This window comes from Squalius cephalus, assembly GCF_949319135.1.
Source record: "Squalius cephalus genome assembly, chromosome: 21".
In the NCBI taxonomy this organism is placed as follows: Eukaryota; Metazoa; Chordata; class Actinopteri; order Cypriniformes; family Leuciscidae; genus Squalius; species Squalius cephalus.
This window is the reverse complement of record NC_137142.1, coordinates 25,122,918-25,144,902: the sequence shown is the minus strand read 5'-3', so window position 1 is coordinate 25,144,902 and position 21,985 is coordinate 25,122,918. Positions and strand designations below refer to the sequence as shown.

Here is a 21,985-nt window from a genome sequence, read left to right as displayed (position 1 = left end):
CCCAAATAGTACACGTCATTTGTACCTAAGATTTGTTGCACTAATTGGGGGTCTAAGAGGTGGCAACACTCTAAGTTAGCCTGTTGCATATATGAACTACTCAAACATGGAAAATGGCCATAAAAACATCAGAACATTGAGATGAATTGACTAAAATGGGTATGTGAGGAGGAAGGTACCTCAGACTTGAGTTTGAACGGCAGGTGAAAAAGAAAACATAGGCTTCAGATCACTATTCCATTTGGCACTGCTAGTGGGGCAAAAAATGATATACTTCTCCTTTAGCATAAAAAAGAATGTCTGTCTTGTCAACGCAAAGCGAGGAGATTGCTGTGGTTCAATACAAAATCAATGTGTGTATATTTAACATCAGATATATATACAGTGCCCTCCACAATTATTGAACCCCCTGGTAAATATGATCAAAATTGGCTGTACAAAATAAATCTGCATCGATTATCCTTGTGATCTTTCATTCAAAAAATGTGCAAAATTCTAACCTTTCATTGAAGTAAAAGAATTGAAAGTGGGGGGAAAATCACATTATGAAATAAATGTTTTTCTCCAAAACACGTTGGCCACAATTATTGAAACCCTTTCATTAAATACTTTTTGCAATCTCCTTTTGCCAAGATACCAGCTCTGAGTCTTCTCCTATAATGCCTGATGAGTTTGGAGAATAACTGACAAGAGATCAGAGACCATTCCTCCACACAGAATCTCTCCAGATCCTTCAGATTCCCAGATCCATGTTGGTGCTTCTCCTCTTCAGCCCACTCCACTCATCAGGTCAGGGGACTGAGACGGTCATGGCAGAAGCTTCATTTTGTGCTCCACAACAAATTTTTGTTTTGATTTTGATGTTTGTTTTGGATCGTTGTCCTGATGGAAGATCCAACCACGGCCCATTATAAGATTTCTAGCAGAGGCCGTCAGGTTTTGATTTTTTATCTGTTGATATTTGATAGAATCCACAATGCCATGTATCTGAACAAGAAGTCCAGGACCTCCAGCAGAAAAATATGCCCACAACATATAAGATCCAATGGTATATTAAATTGTACACATGGGGTACTTTTTATCCTTGTGTTCACCAAACCCATCTAGTGTGTTTGCTGCCAAAAAGCTCTGTTTTAGTCTCATCTGACCACAGAACCCTGTGTTGTTTGAAGATCCAGTCGTGTCTGACAATTAAATTTGCTGGAATTTGTTTTTGGATGAGCGAGGAGGTTTTTTTTTTAAACCCTCCCAAACAACATGTGGCGATGTAGGGTTGTTTGATAATTTTTTTTTAGGCTTTCTGACCCTAAGACTCAACTAATCTCTGCAATTCTCCATCTGTGATCCTTGGAGAGTCTTTGGCCACTCAAACTATCCTCCTCACCGTCCATTAAGACAGTATAGACACACGTCCTTTTCCTGGCAGAATCATAACATCTTTAGTTGGTTATAACTTCTTAATTATTGCCCTGATGGTCAAAATGGGGATTTTCAATTCTTTAGCTATTGTCTTACAGCCACTTTCTAGTTTGTGATGCTCAACAATCTTTTGCTACGCATCAGAACTATATTCTGTGGTTTTACTCATTGTGATGGATGATTCAGGGGATTTGGCCTTTGTGTTTCCTCATATTTAAACTCCTGTGAAACACGAAGTCATAGCTGGACAGTTTCATGTTCCTAGTCACCCTGGTGTACTAAAAAAGGTAAATATTAATGGGAATATACTTCAGAGATATTTTACTCGTAAAAAATTCTAGGGGTTTCAATAATTGTGGCCAACATGTTTTGGAGAAAAACATTTATTTCATAATGTGATTTCCCCCCACTTTCAATTCTTTTACTTCAATGAAAGGTTAGAATTTTGCACATTTTTTGAATGAAAGATCACAAGGATAATCGATGCAGATTTATTTTTTACAGCCAATTTTGATCATATTTACCAGGGGGTTCAATAATTGTGGAGGGCACTGTATATAATATCAGTTATATATCAATCATTGCCTAGGAGAATTGACATCTTCACTCTTTATTCAAATTATATTTAAAAAAAAAAAAAGTTAAAGATTTTGTAAGCATAATGTATTGTGTTGTGCTTGCTGTCCATTGTTTTATTTGTGCTAACACAATGAAACATGCCAAATTGTCCGGATGTAATTATTGGCCAGGCTGTCATAAAAATAAATTATGAACACATGCAAAAACAAGAGAGAACCAACAAAATATTATTAACAGATTATGTTGTAGTCAATGTATGCTTATTCCTGTGAGCTTTTTGTTTTGCTATGTAATTATTTATTTATTTATTTTGCATAGTCAAATAAAACCTTTTTGTTCTTCCATGATATTTAATATTTAAAAATACATATTTATGTGTGTGTGTTTGTACATGTACATGTTTTTCTATCCCGGTTGGGACTTCAACCTGAATATACACAGACTCATGGGGACTAGTGTCACCATGGGGACCTAAATTGAGATCCTTGTGAGGAAACAAGCTTATAAATCATACAGAGTGAGTTTTTTTGAAAATGTAAAAATGCAGAAAGTTTTCTGTGATGGGTAGGGTTAGTGTAAGGGGATAGAATATACAGTTTGTACAGTATAAAAACCGTTACGTCTATGCAGAGTCCCCACAAAGTTAGTTAACCAGACGTACGTGTGTGTGTGTGTGTGTGTGTGTGTGTGTGTGTGTGTGTGTGTGTGTGTGTGTGTGTGTGTGTGTGTGAGTTGGTATTTATCACGTTGTGGGGACAAGAATCTGTTTACACAGTCACGTAATGGGGACCTCTTGCGTTGTGGGGACCAAAAATCAGGTCCCCATAAGGATGACCCATTGAATTGAATAGAGGAACTATTCTGAAGGTGCTGGGCGGAGTTTCAGCATTGGCCCATAACACACGATTATGAGGTAGTGTGAGTGTGTGAAGTGTGTGCTCAGCTGCGCCCCCAAACATTTTTGGCTGGTAATGCACTCACTTCTCCACACACACATTTTCCAATTATGGTTGAGTACCGCCCACTTCCGGGTCCTCATAAGGAAGGAATTCAACAACAACTTGAAAATATAAGTATTAAATTGATACTGTACACGGAAGACAAAGAAGAAGATTATTTACTGGAGATGCCAACTAAGGATCTAAACTTCTGCAGAGGATAAAAGTGAAGCTCAAGGTACGTTAAGCACATATGTATGAAACCAGTTAGGTTAATTAGATTAGGCAGCGGGCTAACGTTAGCTGCTAGCTAGTTAGTGCTAATTGTTGAGGCTAAGTGTGGCCTGACATATTTTTGTGTTTTTCCAATAAGCGATCACAAAATCATACAATGTAATGTTAAGTACTTAATTTCAACTGAAAAGTGTCGTCAGGTGTTTAGTCTGATTGATTGCTAATGAAGGAATTGGGTTATTAAGTCTGTTTCTGTCTAGTTCGCGTGCTGGACAGTAGATTATTTTCTACTTTAAATTAAAGGTAATGTTATGTTTTATTACTTGTCAGGACAGGGTGAGGGGGAGGAATATCACACTTGTGTTTGACTTTTAGTATTGATATCGTTAACAGAGCAATTAAGTAACGTTAGGCAAAAATAAAAACACTGAAATGGTAAGTAGCTTTAAATGAATAAACTTTGTTTTAATTATGACAGTAACTTAAAATAAACTGGGGTTTGTATGGCGAGATCGTTCAAAAGAGTAGTTAGGTTAAGAGCCAAATAAGTAGTTAATTGTCAAGGCTACCTGGGATTATATAGATGTTGGTTTTGTGAGAGATTAGAGCCTAAGTGAAAATGTTGAGTTTATGCCCTCAAGGCTAGTAAGTTAGTCAATAAATGTGATATCCTTGAGTTCTGATTTCTTGTCTTACATTGATACATACGATATCATTGTAATGCAGTGTTACATTACAATAACATTCTTATCTACTTATTGAACATGCTAGTTTAATTCTGCATGTCTCCCCATTTTCACACTATTATTTATTACAATTTTTTTTCTCTCAGTTTGAAATGCCACCACGAATCAGCCCCCTTAAGGATGCCATGCATCATGTTGTTTCGAAGACTGACAAAACATTCAAATTAGATGTGAAGTATATCAATCCAGTGAAAGGTAAGGTGGTGTGATTTATCATTTAATATTTACCATCATATGCATGTCCTAACCATACTGCTGCCAACTATTGATGTCTTTTTGTGTATTTGGCATCCTTTATCTATAAGATTTTATTTTTGGTGAAAAAAAAAAAAATCTGTATTTTGCAGGACGTGGTCTATTCGCAAAGGGTGCCTTTTGCAAAGGTGATTTTGAGTACAGGGGAGATATGATAAATGATGCAGAGCTGCAGAGAAGAAGAACATGTTACCACGCATCCTGTGCTGCATTTATGTTTGATTTCATTTGGCGAGGGAAAACATGGTGGTAAGAAGTCAAGTTGCACCATATTCCTTATGCTAAACCAGGGTCTCTCAAACTCAGTCCTGCAGGGCCACTGTCCTGCACAGTTTAGCTCCAACCCTGATCAAACACACCTGAGCAAACTAATCAATGTCTTCAGGATCACTAGAAACTCACAGCTAGGTGTGTTTGATCAGTTTTGGAGCTAAACTGTGCAGGACAGTGGCCCTCCAGGACTGAGTTTGAGAAACCCTGTGCTAAACTATAGTAAAAAAAGACACTGATTTGGGGTGGTATATTGTAATACTTGTATTCATCCTTTTCTCATGCTTTCATATTTAAGTATTGATGCCTCAAGAGAAGATGGATCGTTTCGGCGGATCGTTATTGATGACCACAAATATCCAAATTGTAAGATGAAGAAAACTGACGTCAATGGAAAGCCTCACCTTTGTCTGTTTGCCCTGGATGACATTAAAGAAGGAGAAGAAATTGCCTATGATTATGGAGGAGAAGACTACCCTTGGAGAACACAAGTATGTTGCAAAGCACACTGTGTACAGAATATATCATTGTTGCAACATGTTAAGCAAGTTGTTGGTTGAATAGATTATAATTTGAATCTATTAGAAATCTATGAATCTAATTATGTCTATAAATGATAAGTTAAGTTACGTTTTAGGTCAGTGTTTCTACCCCACCCCTAAAATTTATACATTTAAAGAGTGAGGTGGTACAGTCTTAGGCCACTTTTCTTTCTGCAAGTTATGTGTGGCATGCAATGGCCTTATTGCAACTTATGGGTGAAATGTAATCACAAAAATAAACTAAAGATTAACTATGTAAAATGAAGACATGTTTTAATTGTAAATGTTTTTGTATTTTTTTTTTTTTTAATTCTGAAATCATGTGGTATCTGCTTCAGATTTATCTCTTGTGTTTCCATGTTCTAATATCTTGTCATTATGAATGTTGTCTCTTACAGATAACCAGCGTTGCCATTAAAACCAGTGCAGCGAGTGCTTCTGATCCTTCTCTCCAGTCAGAGACTCAGATGGATGATGAATCTGCTCAGATCAACTCTCCTCAACAGGTACGTTCACATTCATCTAGGGATGCAACGATACCATTTTTTCAGAACCGATCCGATCCGATACCAAAAATTCTGAGTATCGGCCGATACCGATCCGTACCGATACCAGCGCAGTTTTTTTTTAATCAAGTAGAATTTCTATTACTCTGTGTTAAACTGATAAGAACTGAAAAAAAAGAAAAACACCAACAAAAAATATATGATCATAATCTGACATAAATGCTATTATAAACTAGATTAGTGGATAATTCAGCAATAAAATTTAGTCTAGAAAAATCACGAGTGCACAATTAATTGTATAAAATCTGAACATTTTGTGAAAAAAATGTTTAGTGGAGAACAAATTAGAGACAATAAGTGTAACACTAAATCTGGTAAAACTTTACACATTGCTCTTTGTATTGTTGTAAAATACATTCATGAAAAACAAGATAAAAATAGCAATTATTTTATATCCTACTATAAAATTGAGACATTTTTTAAATGTATAGCACAGCTGTTTAATAAGGTAGCAACATAATAGATAGGACAGGACAAGAACGGCTATTAATAATCTTTCATTGCGTCCCTGTATTACGATATGAAAGGCTCCAATACAGTGCGGCCCACAGCGCTTATGCGCATCCCGAGCGCAGAATGATGCTCTTGAAGCAACATGAGTCACAGCGCGCAGCGCGTCGAGTCCGCATTGAAAAGTTTAAAGCACAAAGAAAATACATATGATGCATAGTGTATTATACAGTATCTATCTATGCAATAGTCTATTCAGCATTTTCTTTTAAATTTCAGTTACTGTGCGCGTGAAGAACAAATAGTACCTGACTTTACTCTACTGTTGTGATCTAACAGACACCCGGTGGAAAGTAACATGATTAAGGTACAGCAATAAAGTCCAGCAAGATAAAGTTGTTTTATGTGAAACCATAGACCTTTATCTACAGATCAAGTATAATAATAGTAACACTGAATCATCTTGGAGAGAGTTTCATCGTGTGTTCTGTCATAACCGGACGCGACGCGCTGTTTGAGTGCTGAATGAAGAATGATTGACAGCCGCAGCTGAGGGAAACGTTTACGTGATCTTGAATTTAACACTTAAATATTAATTTATATCTCACATTATACTGTATAATGGCTTCAGAACACTTAAAATATTGTGCACGAAAACTTATGGTGCTTTATAATGTTTGTGGGGCTTAACAATAACACTGAATAGTATACGCACAATATCGGATTTGGATCGGCCTTGTCTGACCGATACCCGATCCGCCAAAAATGGCAGTATCGGAGCCGATTCCGATACTGAGTATCGGATCGGTGCATCCCTACATTCATCACTAAAGATTTAGGTCTACTGTCTCTCTTTGTCATGGTTTAGTGATTTTTAAGCATATTTTGATGCGTATCTGGTGTAAATTAGTAAATTAAACCGTGTAACGACATGTGTCCAGTAGGTTAGTGCTAGTGGAGTATTTAGGGCCAGTTTTATCCTTCACAGGGATTTTTTTCTGGATTAATTGTTGCTTTAAAATGGACAGTCACGACGTCCCCACAACACACTTTCAGTCAGTGTTTGAGTTAAAACTTGTGTGTTGAATTTGATGAAACTAGTCCCCATAAGGAACTATAACGTGGTGTGTGAAAGGTCCCCATGAAGGTGTGTGAAAGGTCCCCATGAAGCCGGGTTTTATCCAGATGTGTGTGAGCGCAGACAGGGGTTGACTGGACAGGAATAAATGTTTTAGATGAAGTTGATTTGTCTATTTCTCTGAAATCCTGTGGTATCTGCTTCAGATTTCTCTCTTGTGTTTCCATGTTCTAATATCTTGTCATTATGAATGTTGTCTCTTACAGATAACCAGCGTTGCCATTAAAACCAGTGCAGCGAGTGCTTCTGATCCTTCTCTCCAGTCAGAGACTCAGATGGATGATGAATCTGCTCAGATCAACTCTCCTCAACAGGTACGTTCACATTCATCACTAAAGATTTAGGTCTACTGTCTCTCTTTGTCATGGTTTAGTGATTTTTAGGCATATTTTGATGCGTATCTGGTGTAAATTAGTACATTAAACCGTGTAACGACATGTGTCCTGTAGTTTAGTGCTAGTGGAGTATTTAGGGCCAGTTTTATCCTTCACAGGGATTATTTTCTAGGTTAATTGTTGCTTTAAAATGGACACTCACGACGTCCCCACAACACACTTTCAGTCAGTGTTTGAGTTCAAACTCATGTGTTGAATTTGATGAAACTAGTCCCCATAAGGAACTATAACATTGTGTGTGAAAGGTCCCCATGAAGGTGTGTGAAAGGTCCCCATGAAGCCGGGTTTTATCCAGATGTGTGTGAGCGCAGACAGGGGTTGACTGGACAGGAATAAATGTTTTAGATGAAGTTGATTTGTCTATTTCTCTGAAATCATGTGGTATCTGCTTCAGATTTCTCTCTTGTGTTTCCATGTTCTAATATCTTGTCATTATGAATGTTGTCTCTTACAGATAACTAGCGTTGCCATTAAAACCAGCGCAGCGAGTGCTTCTGATCCTTCTCTCCAGTCAGAGACTCAGATGGATGATGAATCTGCTCAGATCAACTCTCCTCAACAGGTACGTTCACATTCATCACTAAAGATTTAGGTCTACTGTCTCTCTTTGTCATGGTTTAGTGATTTTTAGGCATATTTTGATGCGTATCTGGTGTAAATTAGTACATTAAACCGTGTAACGACATGTGTCCTGTAGTTTAGTGCTAGTGGAGTATTTAGGGCCAGTTTTATCCTTCATAAGGATTTATTTTCTAGGTTAATTGTTGCTTTAAAATGGACACTCACGACGTCCCCACAACACACTTTCAGTCAGTGTTTGAGTTCAAACTCATGTGTTGAATTTGATGAAACTAGTCCCCATAAGGAACTATGACATTGTGTGTGAAAGGTCCCCATGAAGGTGTGTGAAAGGTCCCCATGAAGCCGGGTTTTATCCAGATGTGTGTGAGCGCAGACAGGGGTTGACTGGACAGGAATAAATGTTTTAGATGAAGTTGATTTGTCTCTTTCTATAAAATCATGTGGTATCTGCTTCAAATTTTTCTCTTGTGTTTCCATGTTCTAATATCTTGTCATTATGAATGTTGTCTCTTACAGATAACCAGCGTTGCCATTAAAACCAGCGCAGCGAGTGCTTCTGATCCTTCTCTCCAGTCAGAGACTCAGATGGATGATGAATCTGCTCAGATCAACTCTCCTCAACAGGTACGTTCACATTCATCACTAAAGATTTAGGTCTACTGTCTCTCTTTGTCATGGTTTAGTGATTTTTAGGCATATTTTGATGCGTATCTGGTGTAAATTAGTACATTAAACCGTGTAACGACATGTGTCCTGTAGTTTAGTGCTAGTGGAGTATTTAGGGCCAGTTTTATCCTTCACAGGGATTTATTTTCTAGGTTAATTGTTGCTTTAAAATGGACACTCACGACGTCCCCACAACACACTTTCAGTCAGTGTTTGAGTTCAAACTCATGTGTTGAATTTGATGAAACTAGTCCCCATAAGGAACTATAACATTGTGTGTGAAAGGTCCCCATGAAGGTGTGTGAAAGGTCCCCATGAAGCCGGGTTTTATCCAGATGTGTGTGAGCGCAGACAGGGGTTGACTGGACAGGAATAAATGTTTTAGATGAAGTTGATTTGTCTATTTCTCTGAAATCATGTGGTATCTGCTTCAGATTTCTCTCTTGTGTTTCCATGTTCTAATATCTTGTCATTATGAATGTTGTCTCTTACAGATAACCAGCGTTGCCATTAAAACCAGCGCAGCGAGTGCTTCTGATCCTTCTCTCCAGTCAGAGACTCAGATGGATGATGAATCTGCTCAGATCAACTCTCCTCAACAGGTACGTTCACATTCATCACTAAAGATTTAGGTCTACTGTCTCTCTTTGTCATGGTTTAGTGATTTTTAGGCATATTTTGATGCGTATCTGGTGTACATTAGTACATTAAACCGTGTAACGACATGTGTCCTGTAGTTTAGTGCTAGTGGAGTATTTAGGGCCAGTTTTATCCTTCACAGGGAATTATTTTCTAGGTTAATTGTTGCTTTAAAATGGACACTCACGACGTCCCCACAACACACTTTCAGTCAGTGTTTGAGTTCAAACTCATGTGTTGAATTTGATGAAACTAGTCCCCATAAGGAACTATAACGTTGTGTGTGAAAGGTCCCCATGAAGGTGTGTGACAGGTCCCCATGAAGCCGGGTTTTATCCAGATGTGTGTGAGCGCAGACAGGGGTTGACTGGACAGGAATAAATGTTTTAGATGAAGTTGATTTGTCTCTTTCTATAAAATCATGTGGTATCTGCTTCAGATTTCTCTCTTGTGTTTCCATGTTCTAATATCTTGTCATTATGAATGTTGTCTCTTACAGATAACCAGCGTTGCCATTAAAACCAGCGCAGCGAGTGCTTCTGATCCTTCTCTCCAGTCAGAGACTCAGATGGATGATGAATCTGCTCAGATCAACTCTCCTCAACAGGTACGTTCACATTCATCACTAAAGATTTAGGTCTACTGTCTCTCTTTGTCATGGTTTAGTGATTTTTAGGCATATTTTGATGCGTATCTGGTGTAAATTAGTACATTAAACCATGTAACGACATGTGTCCTGTAGTTTAGTGCTAGTGGAGTATTTAGGGCCAGTTTTATCCTTCACAGGGATTTATTTTCTAGGTTAATTGTTGCTTTAAAATGGACACTCACGACGTCCCCACAACACACTTTCAGTCAGTGTTTGAGTTCAAACTTGTGTGTTGAATATGATGAAACTAGTCCCCATAAGGAAATATAACGTTGTGTGTGAAAGGTCCTCATGAAGCTGGTTTTAATCAAGATGTGTGTGTGAGCAAGGTTTGCTGGACAGGAATAATTGTTTTTTTTTCTGGCAAAGGTGTGTCTAGCCCAGATGATTCTCTTTAACCGGCGCAGGGAAGGAGTGGTTTCGAGCATGCCTTTGTCTGCATTTCTATCAAGAGACACTTCTGATCCACATGAGGATGTGGACTGGGCACTCTCTGAAGTGGAAAACAATCTCTGCAGACACTTCACAAGGGTTTTCGCAAGGGGGAAGCGTGGTCGACCAGTTCCAATTCTTCTGACTTCAAAAATGCTATGTGCCTTAGAACTCCTTGTTAAGCAGAGAGAGGCTTGTGGGGTTCTGAAAGACAATTCCTATATGTTTGCAAGACCAGAAGCCATGACATATTTTCGAGGGTCAGACTGCCTCCGTGGCTTTGCAAAGGTGTGTGACGCAAAGTGTCCCAAGTCACTGACATCTACAAGACTGCGAAAGCATGCCGCAACCCTTTCAACAGTGCTGAATATGACTGACACCGAGATGGACCAGCTGGCAAACTTTCTTGGACACGACATAAGAATCCATCATGAGTTCTATCGACTCCCTGAGAAGACCCTGCAACTTGCCAAGATCAGCAAAGTTCTAATGGCTCTTGAGCAAGGAAGATTAGCTGAGTTCCATGGCAAGAACTTGGATGAAATTGGGATAGATCCTGATGGTGTGGTATTTTATTTGACTTTTGTTTGATTTTCTGTTTACCATCTATTAGGGGTGTAACGATACACGTATTCGTATTGAACTGTTTGGTACGATGCTTTCGGTTCTGTGTTCGGTACGCATTTTCAAACCGAATGGTTCGTTGGACCATTTTTCCTGCCGACCAAAATTTCGTTATTTCAAATGTAGGCGGGTCGCGTGTGGCAAGCGCTCTCGTTATGTAAGAGACGCCGGCGCGACCACAACATTGTCCAACGTCAAATGGCAAACGTAATGCAAGCGGAACGAAACTGCTCGTTATTGTGTGGTTGACGGACCGTTTATCAGTTTGGACCAGTGCAGCGCGAGCTGATCATGATCATACGACACTGTTACTACACAGCGCTAATAAGAGATCCAGTAAAGAAATCATTTGAATTCGCCACAGAAGTAATAACATCGCTGAGAGATCTTGTGAGAAACATTCACATTTCTCCGTTATTAACGGTTCAAACAGCTCTGACGTGGAAACCAGGAGAAACATTGTGCCATAAATGAACTATCCGGTGTCCACAGATGGATTTACCATGGATTTACTGTAGTAACACTAACTGCAACCATGGAAGTTTGGCAGGAATAGTTGGCTATAATGCCTTCAAGTAACATTACGTTGGTTTTATTTTGACATTAAAATAAACTCGATATTACAACAGAAACGTTTAACTCTCTCTTTTCCAGCACTTTAGACACAGTTGCTCCGTTGCGCTTAAAGAAGATTAAAGAAAATAGTCCAACGCCGTGGTACAACGAGCACACTCAGGCCCTTAAGAGAGCAGCCAGAAAAATGGAGCGCAACTGGAAGAAAACAAAACTAGAGGTATTTCGCATTTCATGGAAGGAGAGCTCAATTACTTACAGAGAGGCTTTAAAAGCTGCTAGATCTGCTTATTGTTCAACCCTATTAGAAGAAAATAAACATAATCCTAGGTATTTATTTGAAACGGTGGCTAAACTAACGAAAAATAAAGCTTCAAGCACCGAAGTTTCCAAGCAACACAGCAGTAATGATTTTATGAACTTCTTCACTTATAAGATTGATAATATCAGGGACAAAATTATAACTATGCAACCGTCTACTACAGTATCGCATCAGGCAGTGCATTGTAGTCTCCCTGAGGAAAAATTGGATTAATTCGTTGATATAGGAGAGGAAGAATTTACTAAACTCATTAAATCATCTAAATCTACAACATGTATGTTAGACCCTATACCAACTAAGCTACTGAAAGAAATACTTCCAGAGGTCATAGATCCTCTTCTTAATATCATTAATTCGTCTTTGTCTCTAGGATACGTACCAAAAACCTTTAAGCTGGCTATGATTAAACCGCTTGTTAAAAAAACGCAACTTGATCCTACAGAATTAGTCAATTATAGGCCGATCTCGAATCTACCTTTTCTGTCAAAGATATTAGAAAAGGCAGTATCCTCACAACTGTGTTCCTTTCTTGAAAGAAATGATCTCTGCGAGGATTTCCAGTCAGGATTTAGACCGTACCATAGTACCGAGACAGCTCTCGTTAGAGTCACAAATGATTTGCTCTTATCATCCGATCGTGGTTGTATCTCTCTATTAGTGTTACTCGATCTTAGTGCTGCATTTGACACCATTGACCACAACGTTCTTTTAAATAGATTAGAACATTATGTTGGCATTAGTGGAAATGCACTAGCATGGTTTAAATCATACTTATCTGACCGTTATCAGTTTGTAGCAGTAAATGATGAGATGTCTCATCGATCACAAGTTCAGTATGGCGTACCACAAGGCTCAGTACTAGGACCGCTGCTGTTCACTCTGTACATGCTACCATTAGGAGAAATCATTAGGAAACATGGCATTAGCTTTCACTGTTATGCCGATGATACTCAGCTCTATATTTCTTCAAAACCTAACGAAACTTATCAATTCACAAAATGAACGGAATGCATAGCGGATATAAAAAAATTGGATGACTCGTAATTTCCTACTTCTAAATTCTGAAAAAACAGAGTTTCTAATTATTGGACAAAAAACTTCCTCACGTAATAACCTAGAATACTGTCTAACACTTGATGGCTGCTCTGTTAAGTCTTCGTCGTCGGTTAGGAACCTGGGTGTGCTCTTTGATACCAATCTTTCATTTGAAAGTCACGTGTCTAGTATCTGTAAAACTGCATTTTTCCATTTAAAAATATATCTAAATTACACCATATGCTCTCATTGACAAATGCGGAACAATTAGTTCATGCGTTCATGACCTCAAGGCTAGATTATTGTAATGCTCTACTGGGTGGTTGTCCTGCACGCTTAATAAACAAACTACAGCTGGTCCAAAACGCAGCAGCTCGAGTTCTTACTAGAACCAGGAAGTATGACCATATTAGCCCGGTTCTGTCAAAACTGCATTGGCTCCCTATTAAACATCGCATAAATTTTAAAATATTGCTGATCACTTACAAAGCACTAAATGGTTTAGCTCCGCAGTACTTGAGCGAGCTCTTAACGCATTATAGTCCGTCACGTCTATTGCGATCTCAAAATTCCGGCCAGTTACTAATACCTAGAATATCAAAATCGACTGCTGGCGGTAGATCCTTTTCCTATTTAGCACCAAAACTCTGGAACAGTCTTCCTACCATTGTCCGGGAAGCAGACACACTCTGTCAGTTCAAAGCTAGACTAAAGACACATCTCTTTGACCTAGCTTTCACATAATACATTATAGACTTCTATAATTTAATGTTAGGCTGCATATATTAGGTCAGCCGGAACCGGGAACACTTCCCAAAAATCCTGATGTACTCGTTACATCATGAGAAGAATGGCATCTACGCTAATTTTAGTGTCTGTGTTTATCCCGAGGTTTTCCTGCAGCCTGCCGGATCCAGGCCGTATCCAGATCTGACGAATGACTTTCGCCTGGACCGATGACAACGCAGTGCTGAAGTGCCAACTAGTCTCTCCCTATGGAGGATCCCACTACCACTCTACAGATAAGGCGTTGTCGGGAAAGGCGTTGTTCGTTTCGCGTTCCTACCCCAAAGCAACAAAATAAAATAAAATTCTTTATCAAAATTTATAAGGAAAGACAAGTACTTTGTTTAGGCTTGGCTTGTAGGGAATTCCTAACCTGCGTATATTCAAACGCACATAACTATAGAACCCATTCTAAATGCGCATGTGAACGCCATCAGCGTTTCTCACAGGTTCGCGTTTAAAGTCTGTGTAGAGGGAATGGTGTCGTCTTAGCGGCTACATTGCTTGATCGTTGCGACGGAAGCAAATCAATCAAAACTAACTTTAGATGGAAATAACTTAACTCTGCTGTAAAGCCGAAACAATCTCTGTTACCTTAAATTATAAGCTTATCTCTGTAAAGCTGCTTTGAGACAATCTACATTGTTAAAAGCGCTATATAAATGAAGATGACTTGACTTGACATTGTAAATACAATTGCTGCCCTCAAATGTTAATCTGAACTAAAATAAACCTTTGTTTATAACTACTACAATATTACATTTCACTTTTTCCAAGGAGCGTTTTGTTTTATATGCTCCTAAGAAGAGTCAATTATAGCTCCAGAATTGCTCAAAGTAAAAAAAAATCATACTTTATGATGTTAGTTTTAATAAAAAAAAGAATAAAAAAATTAAATCAAGGAAATTACTCTGGCATTTTTTTTCTTTTTGCTGTATCAAAAACGTACCGAACCGTGACACAAGTGTATCGTATTGAACTGAAACGTAAATTTTGTGAACCGTTACACCCCTACCATCTATTCGTATACCAGGTGTTTACGATCCATTATATACCATTGTTAAGCTGTACTTTGAACTTCCACAGAAACGTTATTGACTGTGATGAGGAAGACGGGAGCATACAAGAGGGACACTGTTCATCTACTGTTGACGGTTTGTATTACTGTCAAAATACACTACTACATTTTGCAGTTATTTATAATTTTCAGTCACGTAACTTGTGAAGACCTGACAGACAAAAATATTGTTCTAACATCATAGCCAACATTAAAGAAGATGCTTCAGTATGCTGAACAAATGTTTTTTTTTTTTGACGAAACGGCTCATTGTGTAATGAATCAAATGCCTCCAAGCTATTCTTCAACTAAATTACACTAAACATTCATTCTGGAGTGAATATTTTTTTGTGAGTTTACTACCATAAAAAATATATTTCATAGGAGAAACTTGTACATTTTTCATTTTTCATAAAACACTAGCTGATCTGCTCTCTTCTCGTGTTGGTTGTGTCATGGCACAAAACGAATCATGTCAGATGATTAAGACATGAAATAAAATGGTTATACTCAATTTACTTGCACTTATATTTGATTAAATGTCTGCTGGAAAGATGTAGTTCAATTATACTTGCAATAATGAACAATTGCACAGGTTTAGGGTTTATTGTACTTTAATGATTTTAAATAATTAGTGCATAAGTGTGACAAATAACAGTGTATTGTCAGCATTCTATAGTACATTTAAATTGTATCTTTCTGAAAATGTTGAACTTTGATTATTTTCCATAGAACCATCAGCAGAGGTGGCACTTCCTCCTAACAAGAGGAATGACATGCCGCCACCACCCAAGAGACCCAGACCACCATCAGATGAAGAGATGCCTACAGGAGCCAGTGCTGTGAGGCCTTCTTCCAAAGGTGAACTCTTTACACATTTCTTAGACTAAATTAGACCCTTTAGGAGCACTTTAACACCCAGATCTCAGACCAGGGGCCTCATTTATAAAACTGTGCGTAGGAACCTTACTAAAAGTGTACGTGCGCCCGAAAGCCAAAAATGGCGTACGCAAAAAAATATTCAGACTTATAAAACCGTGCGTACGCCAGAACCTGCGCAGAATTCACTTTATAAATCCCAGTCAGCGGAAGATTGTGCGTACATGCATCTCCACCCGAAATAACCATATGTGGAGCTTACGACGCCTAGTTTTACTATGCAGATCCTCATCTACATATCATTTGACTACATAACTGAGGGAAGGAGGTTGTTCCCCAAAATCTCGCAATATATGGCCCCAGTCATCCTCTCCTTAATACAGTGCAGTCGCCCTGTCCCATGTGCAGAAAAACACCCCCAAAGCATGATGCTACCACCCCCATGCTTCACAGTAGGGATGGTGTTCTTGGGATGGTACTCATCATTCTTCTTCCTCCAAACACGTTTAGTGGAATTATGACCAAAAAGTTCTATTTTGGTCTCATCTGATCACATGACTTTCTCCCATGACTCCTCTGGATCATCCAAATGGTCATTGGCAAACTTAAGACGGGCCTTGACATGTGCTGGTTTAAGCAGGGGAACCTTCCGTGCCATGCATGATTTCAAACCATGACGTCTTAGTGTATTACCAACAGTAACCTTGGAAACGGTGGTCCCAGCTCTTTTTAGGTCATTGACCAGCTCCTCCCGTGTAGTTCTGGGCTGATTTCTCACCTTTCTTAGGATCACTGAGACCCCACGAGGTGAGATCTTGCATGGAGCCCCAGTCCGAGGGAGATTGACAGTCATGTTGCTCAGGAACCCATCTGTAGTTGTTTAGAGGGTTACTTGGTTGATGCTAGAATCTACTAGGTGTTTTGTGGCACTAGTAGGAACTGTAGCTGTTCTAAAAATGAAAACACCGAATCAGTAATAACTAGCCTAACCCCTGGAGCAGTTTGAGTGGATGGATGCATAAAAATAACTTGCAGCCAAGACATTGATCCTAATATATTTTCCTTTTCTCCAATGATCATTTCAGGCCAAGTGACTGAATGTAAAAATCACTGTTTGATTGACAGTGTAATTCTATTTATAGGTAGAGTGCAAATTAATTTCTCTTGCAATATAGATGCTGACATAAATACTAGGGCTGCCCTCGACTAAAGTTTTTTTTTTTTCTAGTCGACTAGTAGTCGTTCATTAAGCTATTAGTCAACTAATCGCATTTTTATATTAATAAGCCATAACTCATAATAATGAGCCTTTAATTGCCTATATAATACATAGCCTAATTAGCGATCAAGCGCACACTTAAAGTTCCGCAGCGCACCGGCAAAAATAATGATTGAGTGTGTCTTGTGTCAGAAGGAGACTGTCTAAACAAACATTGTAATAATTTATTGATATTCTCGGCTGCAGAGATTAAGTCGATGATACAGACTCGTCATCTCCGCAGTGACTCGCATTTCATACGGATTACATAATCTGAGTATTTATTTTCCACTTGAATTGATTCGTTTAAAAGCAGACATTTCAAGCTTTCTATAGATATATTTCTCACGTGTGTGTGTGTGTGAGGCAGGGTGGGAATTATGTAATTTTAGGGGCAAGGCCATTTGGCCTCCACCTTTTCTTTTTTTTTTAGGGGCACCAAGGCCATATGACAGGGCACAAAGGCCATTGAGTACAATTCGATGGTTTTCCCATTCAGATTGATACCATAACATCCTAATTTGGAATAAGACATGGATTATGACTTTTTTAATAAAAAAAAACATTTTTTAATGAGAGAGAGAGAGAGAGCGCCATTACATCCAGAAGGTATACACCCTCACACAACAATAGAAACAACATAAATGCCAATAAAAGCATTCAGAAACAACACAAATGCCAATAAAAGCATTCAAAATATTCATTCAGTCCTCTATATCATGTGAGTGTGAGAGAGAGAACCATTCCATCCAGAAGGTATACACCCTCACAATCATTATTGCTCAGCGCTCAACGCAGTTTGCTTCGCGCTCCACTCAAATCGCCCCCCGCTCGCTCCAAAAAAGGAAAAAAATCTACATGTATATCACTTGTAGCGGTCCCCAAGCTTTTTTGCGCCACAGATCGGTTTAATATCAGACAATATTTTCACGGACCGGCCTTAAAGGTGTGGCGGATAAATACAACAAAATAAAATGATACGAACGGCATAAAACCTGGGGTATTTTTTTTAGCCTATAATAATAAACGTGAATCCAATGTGTGGGCCTACTAGCAACTTTATTAGCAGCATCCTCTAACATCGCGCCTAAAAACAACTGAGAAAGTCTGAACACAAACAAAATGCCCCCAAAAGAAAAGAATCTCTATGTTTTCGGTGCTGATGCGATGTAAGGGTGGCGCTGCTGCCAATAAAGCACCTAAAAGCTGTCACAACGAACCGGCAAAATTAATGATTATGAATATGTAAAATATAGCAGGAGACATTTTAATTGTTTACTAATAAACCAGTTTTTTTTTTTTTATGTCTGTGTCGGCTGGAAAGATGCTGACTCGCGATCTTCGCAGTAGTGAACGCGCCAGAGAGAATTGCACATTTCATACGGATTACATAAGAGAGAAGTCTGTTTTCTTTCGTTTTGAATTGTTCTGTTTAAAAGTAGACATTTCAAGCTTTATATATATGTCTCAGGTCTGTGAGGCAAGTAGGCTATACTTGTCTGTAACATTGTTTTTTTTTTTTTTTGTGAAATAAATTTCTAAATAAATGCGACTTATAGTCCAGTGCGACTTAGGCTAGGCCTATACTGTATGTGTTTTTTCTTCTTCATGGCGCATTTTTTGACTGTTGCGATTTATACTCCGGAGCGACTTATTAATAGTAGGCTACATAATGGTTTGGAGTTTTTGATCTCCATTATTGAGCTGAGTTTTGACTGAAAATAGTCTACTGTTGATGACTGTGCAAGACAGATGGATTCAGGGTCAGGCTTGACTAAGCATGCTTCAGACTCGTGGTGTGAGCGGAGCGAAACTGGAGCGGGAAATAGGGCGACGCTCTGTCCTTTTGAAATTGCCGCTCTGCGCTCTGTCCAAGATCCGCCCGCTCGCGCTCCCCGCTCGCTCCCGCTCCACTCCGCTCACATGCTCTGCTTTATACATGGAACTTGGACAGGGCCAGGGCACACAGGCCACTGTGGCCGTACGATGATTTTTTTTTCACGGGGCATGAAGGCCAAAGTGTAGGGCAACGGCGGCCGTGGCCGCGGTATAATTCCCACCCTGGTGTGAGGCGAGTATACGCTGAGTTTCGGCTCATTTCTGTGATGCTCAAGTTCACTGAGACAGCAGAAAGCACATCCTGATTGTTTTCATTATTTTACAAAGCACAACATTTTGTAGTTATTGTGAGTTTACAGAAATAAGAGTTGAACCTTTACAGTTTGCATTACTCTGTCCTTTTATTCATACAGATAAGAGTATTGAAAGTTAAATGATCGCGCCGGCGCCTGTATGTCCTGCGACTAACCGACTAATAAAAGACCTAATAAATAATAATAATAAAAGACCTAATAAATAATAATAATAATAATAGTCGCTTTGGTGCATTTCTCACATCACTATTTACATTTGCACAACAGTTAGTTCAACCTCCACAACATTTAGTCATTTGTGCACATCATAGTAGCAGTTTCTCATTCCTTCCAACAAACTGCAAATGCTTTTGGACATGCATCTATTGCTTTCATACAACTCTCTGCTGTTTTATAACATTATCATTTGCTTATGTCATGTCAGTCAAAATTAACTATACTTGTGAATGCTGAATAGTCATTCCATATAAAACTAATAGTCCTCATTTCATTGCTTGAGTCATTACATACAAAAATGTTGAACTAGTTATCAAAATCTGTCAAGCAAATTTTACACTTTTTTTTTTAATTATTATTATTATTATTATTATTATTTTTCTGAAAATGCCTCCTAAATTGAATAATTTCTCTCAGGTGAATCTCAGCTTTCACTGATGAGGAACATCTGGATGTGCATGAATGATTACAGTACTATGTACTGTATGTTGTATGTTCAGTTCCAATATGTACTGCAATATTGTTTACAGTTGTGCATAGCTCTATGCATAGCTGTATTTATTTCATTTGCACAATGCTGTGAACAAATTAGAATTGCAAAGAGCATATGCAGTAAAAATGTGAAACATACATATTCAGTGTCTTGTACTCTGTTACCTCACTAAATACAGTAATGTGTAACTTTACTGTATTTTTTCAAATGGCTGTTCAAATAGTATATAGTGCTATCTTGAGCATGTACAGGTAGTGTTACCAAGATCTGACTTTTTTGCAATGGAAAACATTTACAGAATAAACTGTCATAATGAAAACATAACCAAGCCATTTGACTATCTTGTTCATAAACAATGGTGTCAGGACTTTTCATCTTGATGACACTGACACTTTCATTGACATGAATACTTGCTTTTGAGGAATGAGCTATCCATTTTGAGCAAGTGATACGCTTTTGCAGGTTATCAACTAGGTTTTGCAGTTTGTACTAATTGTTCTGAGAACTGCTTTAACTGTTGTGCAAATGTAAATAGTGATGTGAGAAATGCACCAAAGCGACTGAGAAAAACTGTAATAACCAGACCTAATAAATACTGATAATAGGATTCAGAACTTCGGATTGGAATTCCAGCACACACTTTATCATTTCAATTGTTTTTTCTGTCCACTTTTAGGTAAAAGTACCCAGAAGACACCCTGGCAGCAGACAGAGGTGCAGGCGGTGGAAAGGCACATGAAGCGATTCATCACATTCATCACATCGTTCATTGTACAAGCAAAGAGCGACTGTGACAAATGTTTAAAAGCTGAACCAGAAGCACTGAAGAACCGCGATTTGAAGACCGTAAAGTTTTACATTTATTAGTAGTGAATAAATGTGTTGAAGCTCAATTAGTAGTAGATTTTGTTTTATTTTTTATAAGTATCAGGTGAATGAGTAGCAGCTGATGCTGGGAGGTTGGCCGAAAAAATTACAATTATAGAAAGAATAGTTTGAAGTGGAAAGGTTTAAATGTTTGACCTGTGGGTATGAAATGGGTTGGAAAATATCCAGACAATAATTCATTACTTGCATGCAGTCCTTTGTTGCAGTGAAAAAGTTCTCCATTCACATATAATCCACTTCAATCACACTAATATTCCAATCAATTGTAAGAACAATCAATCGATCCAAACAAATATTCTGCATGTTGAGGAGATGATTACAAGCACAACACTAGGGCCTGGTTTCACAGACAGGATTTAGATTAAACCAGGATTAGGCCTTTAGTTCAGTTAGGACATTTAAGTAGCTTTTATAAACGTGTCTTAGAAATAAGCATTACTGGTGTGCATCTTGAGACAAAACAATGGCACTTGGACACAAAGGACTTAATTTAAGATGTGCTTTCAGTTAAAACGGCTTAAACACACACTTTAGTCTGAGACTATCTTAAGGCTGGTCTGTGAAACTGGCCATAGGTGTTCTATGCAAGAGTGAAGCTTGGTTGTAGATTGAACCCATTTTTTTTAAGGGCAAATGGACAAATGCAATCTGAGGAATTACTTCGTATAAATGCCTATTATTTGTCATTAGTAATATATTTCTTGTTCTATCTAGGTCCCCACAAATCAAAAGGGGAAGTTGTGTGAATTATGCAAATTAAGTCCCCACAAATCAAATAGGAGGTTGTGTGAATTATGCAAATTAGGTCCCCACAAATCTAATGGGAGGTTGTGTGAATTATGCAAATATTATGCAAAGTTGGTCCCTATAAGACATGTCAACTCGATTTTTCAAAAGTCCCCATAACGCATGGTCAAATCATTACTTCATCAATTCAGATATCTGAAGGCGTGTATAAGTTATCAAAGCTATGGTAAGTATCCCTAATTTTTTTCATACCTCTAGAACCTTTAGAAAGGGTGGTCCCCACAAGTGATGATCATAAAGTTGGTCCCCATTCAGCATGGAAACCAGTATGGGTGTGTGTGTGTGTGAGAGAGAGAGTGAGTGTGTGTTTGTGTGTGTGAGAGAGAGAGAGTGAGTGTGTGTGTGTGTGTGTGTGTGTGTGTGTGTGTGTGTGAGAGAGAGAGAGAGAGACAGA

General features: G+C 38.4%; 2 protein-coding genes across 3 annotated transcripts in view; both read left to right on the top strand.

Annotated features, from left to right (window-relative positions):
* The window catches only part of atrnl1a (attractin-like 1a), a 260,286-nt gene that overhangs the window by 228,390 nt on the left and 9,911 nt on the right, over positions 1-21,985 (top strand). The gene's annotated exons all lie outside the window — the stretch shown is intronic.
* On the top strand, positions 3,084-20,789 carry LOC307149841 (uncharacterized protein). Of its 2 annotated transcripts, XM_079856422.1 has the most exons (14): positions 3,084-3,174; positions 4,003-4,111; positions 4,264-4,420; positions 4,740-4,932; positions 5,382-5,489; positions 7,344-7,451; positions 7,987-8,094; positions 8,631-8,738; positions 9,275-9,382; positions 9,919-10,026; positions 10,438-11,062; positions 14,927-14,994; positions 15,630-15,758; positions 20,573-20,789. In XM_079856422.1, the coding sequence occupies exons 2-13, from the start codon at positions 4,009-4,011 to the stop codon at positions 15,741-15,743; spliced, it is 1,908 nt and encodes a 635-aa protein (XP_079712548.1). In that variant the 5' UTR covers positions 3,084-3,174; positions 4,003-4,008; the 3' UTR covers positions 15,744-15,758; positions 20,573-20,789. The 2 variants fall into 2 exon arrangements, with proteins under 2 accessions (XP_079712548.1, XP_079712547.1); XM_079856421.1 differs by lacking the exon at positions 3,084-3,174 and having other exon boundaries at positions 3,518-4,111.

Excerpts from the sequence above, each read along its gene's own strand:
- LOC307149841 (XM_079856422.1), top strand. The coding sequence starts at position 4,009 with ATGCCACCACGAATCAGCCCCCTTAAGGATGCCATGCATCATGTTGTT. Across the intron at positions 5,490-7,343 it reads AGATCAACTCTCCTCAACAG|ATAACCAGCGTTGCCATTAA; the intron begins GTACGTTCACAT and ends TGTCTCTTACAG. Across the intron at positions 10,027-10,437 it reads AGATCAACTCTCCTCAACAG|GTGTGTCTAGCCCAGATGAT; the intron begins GTACGTTCACAT and ends TTTCTGGCAAAG.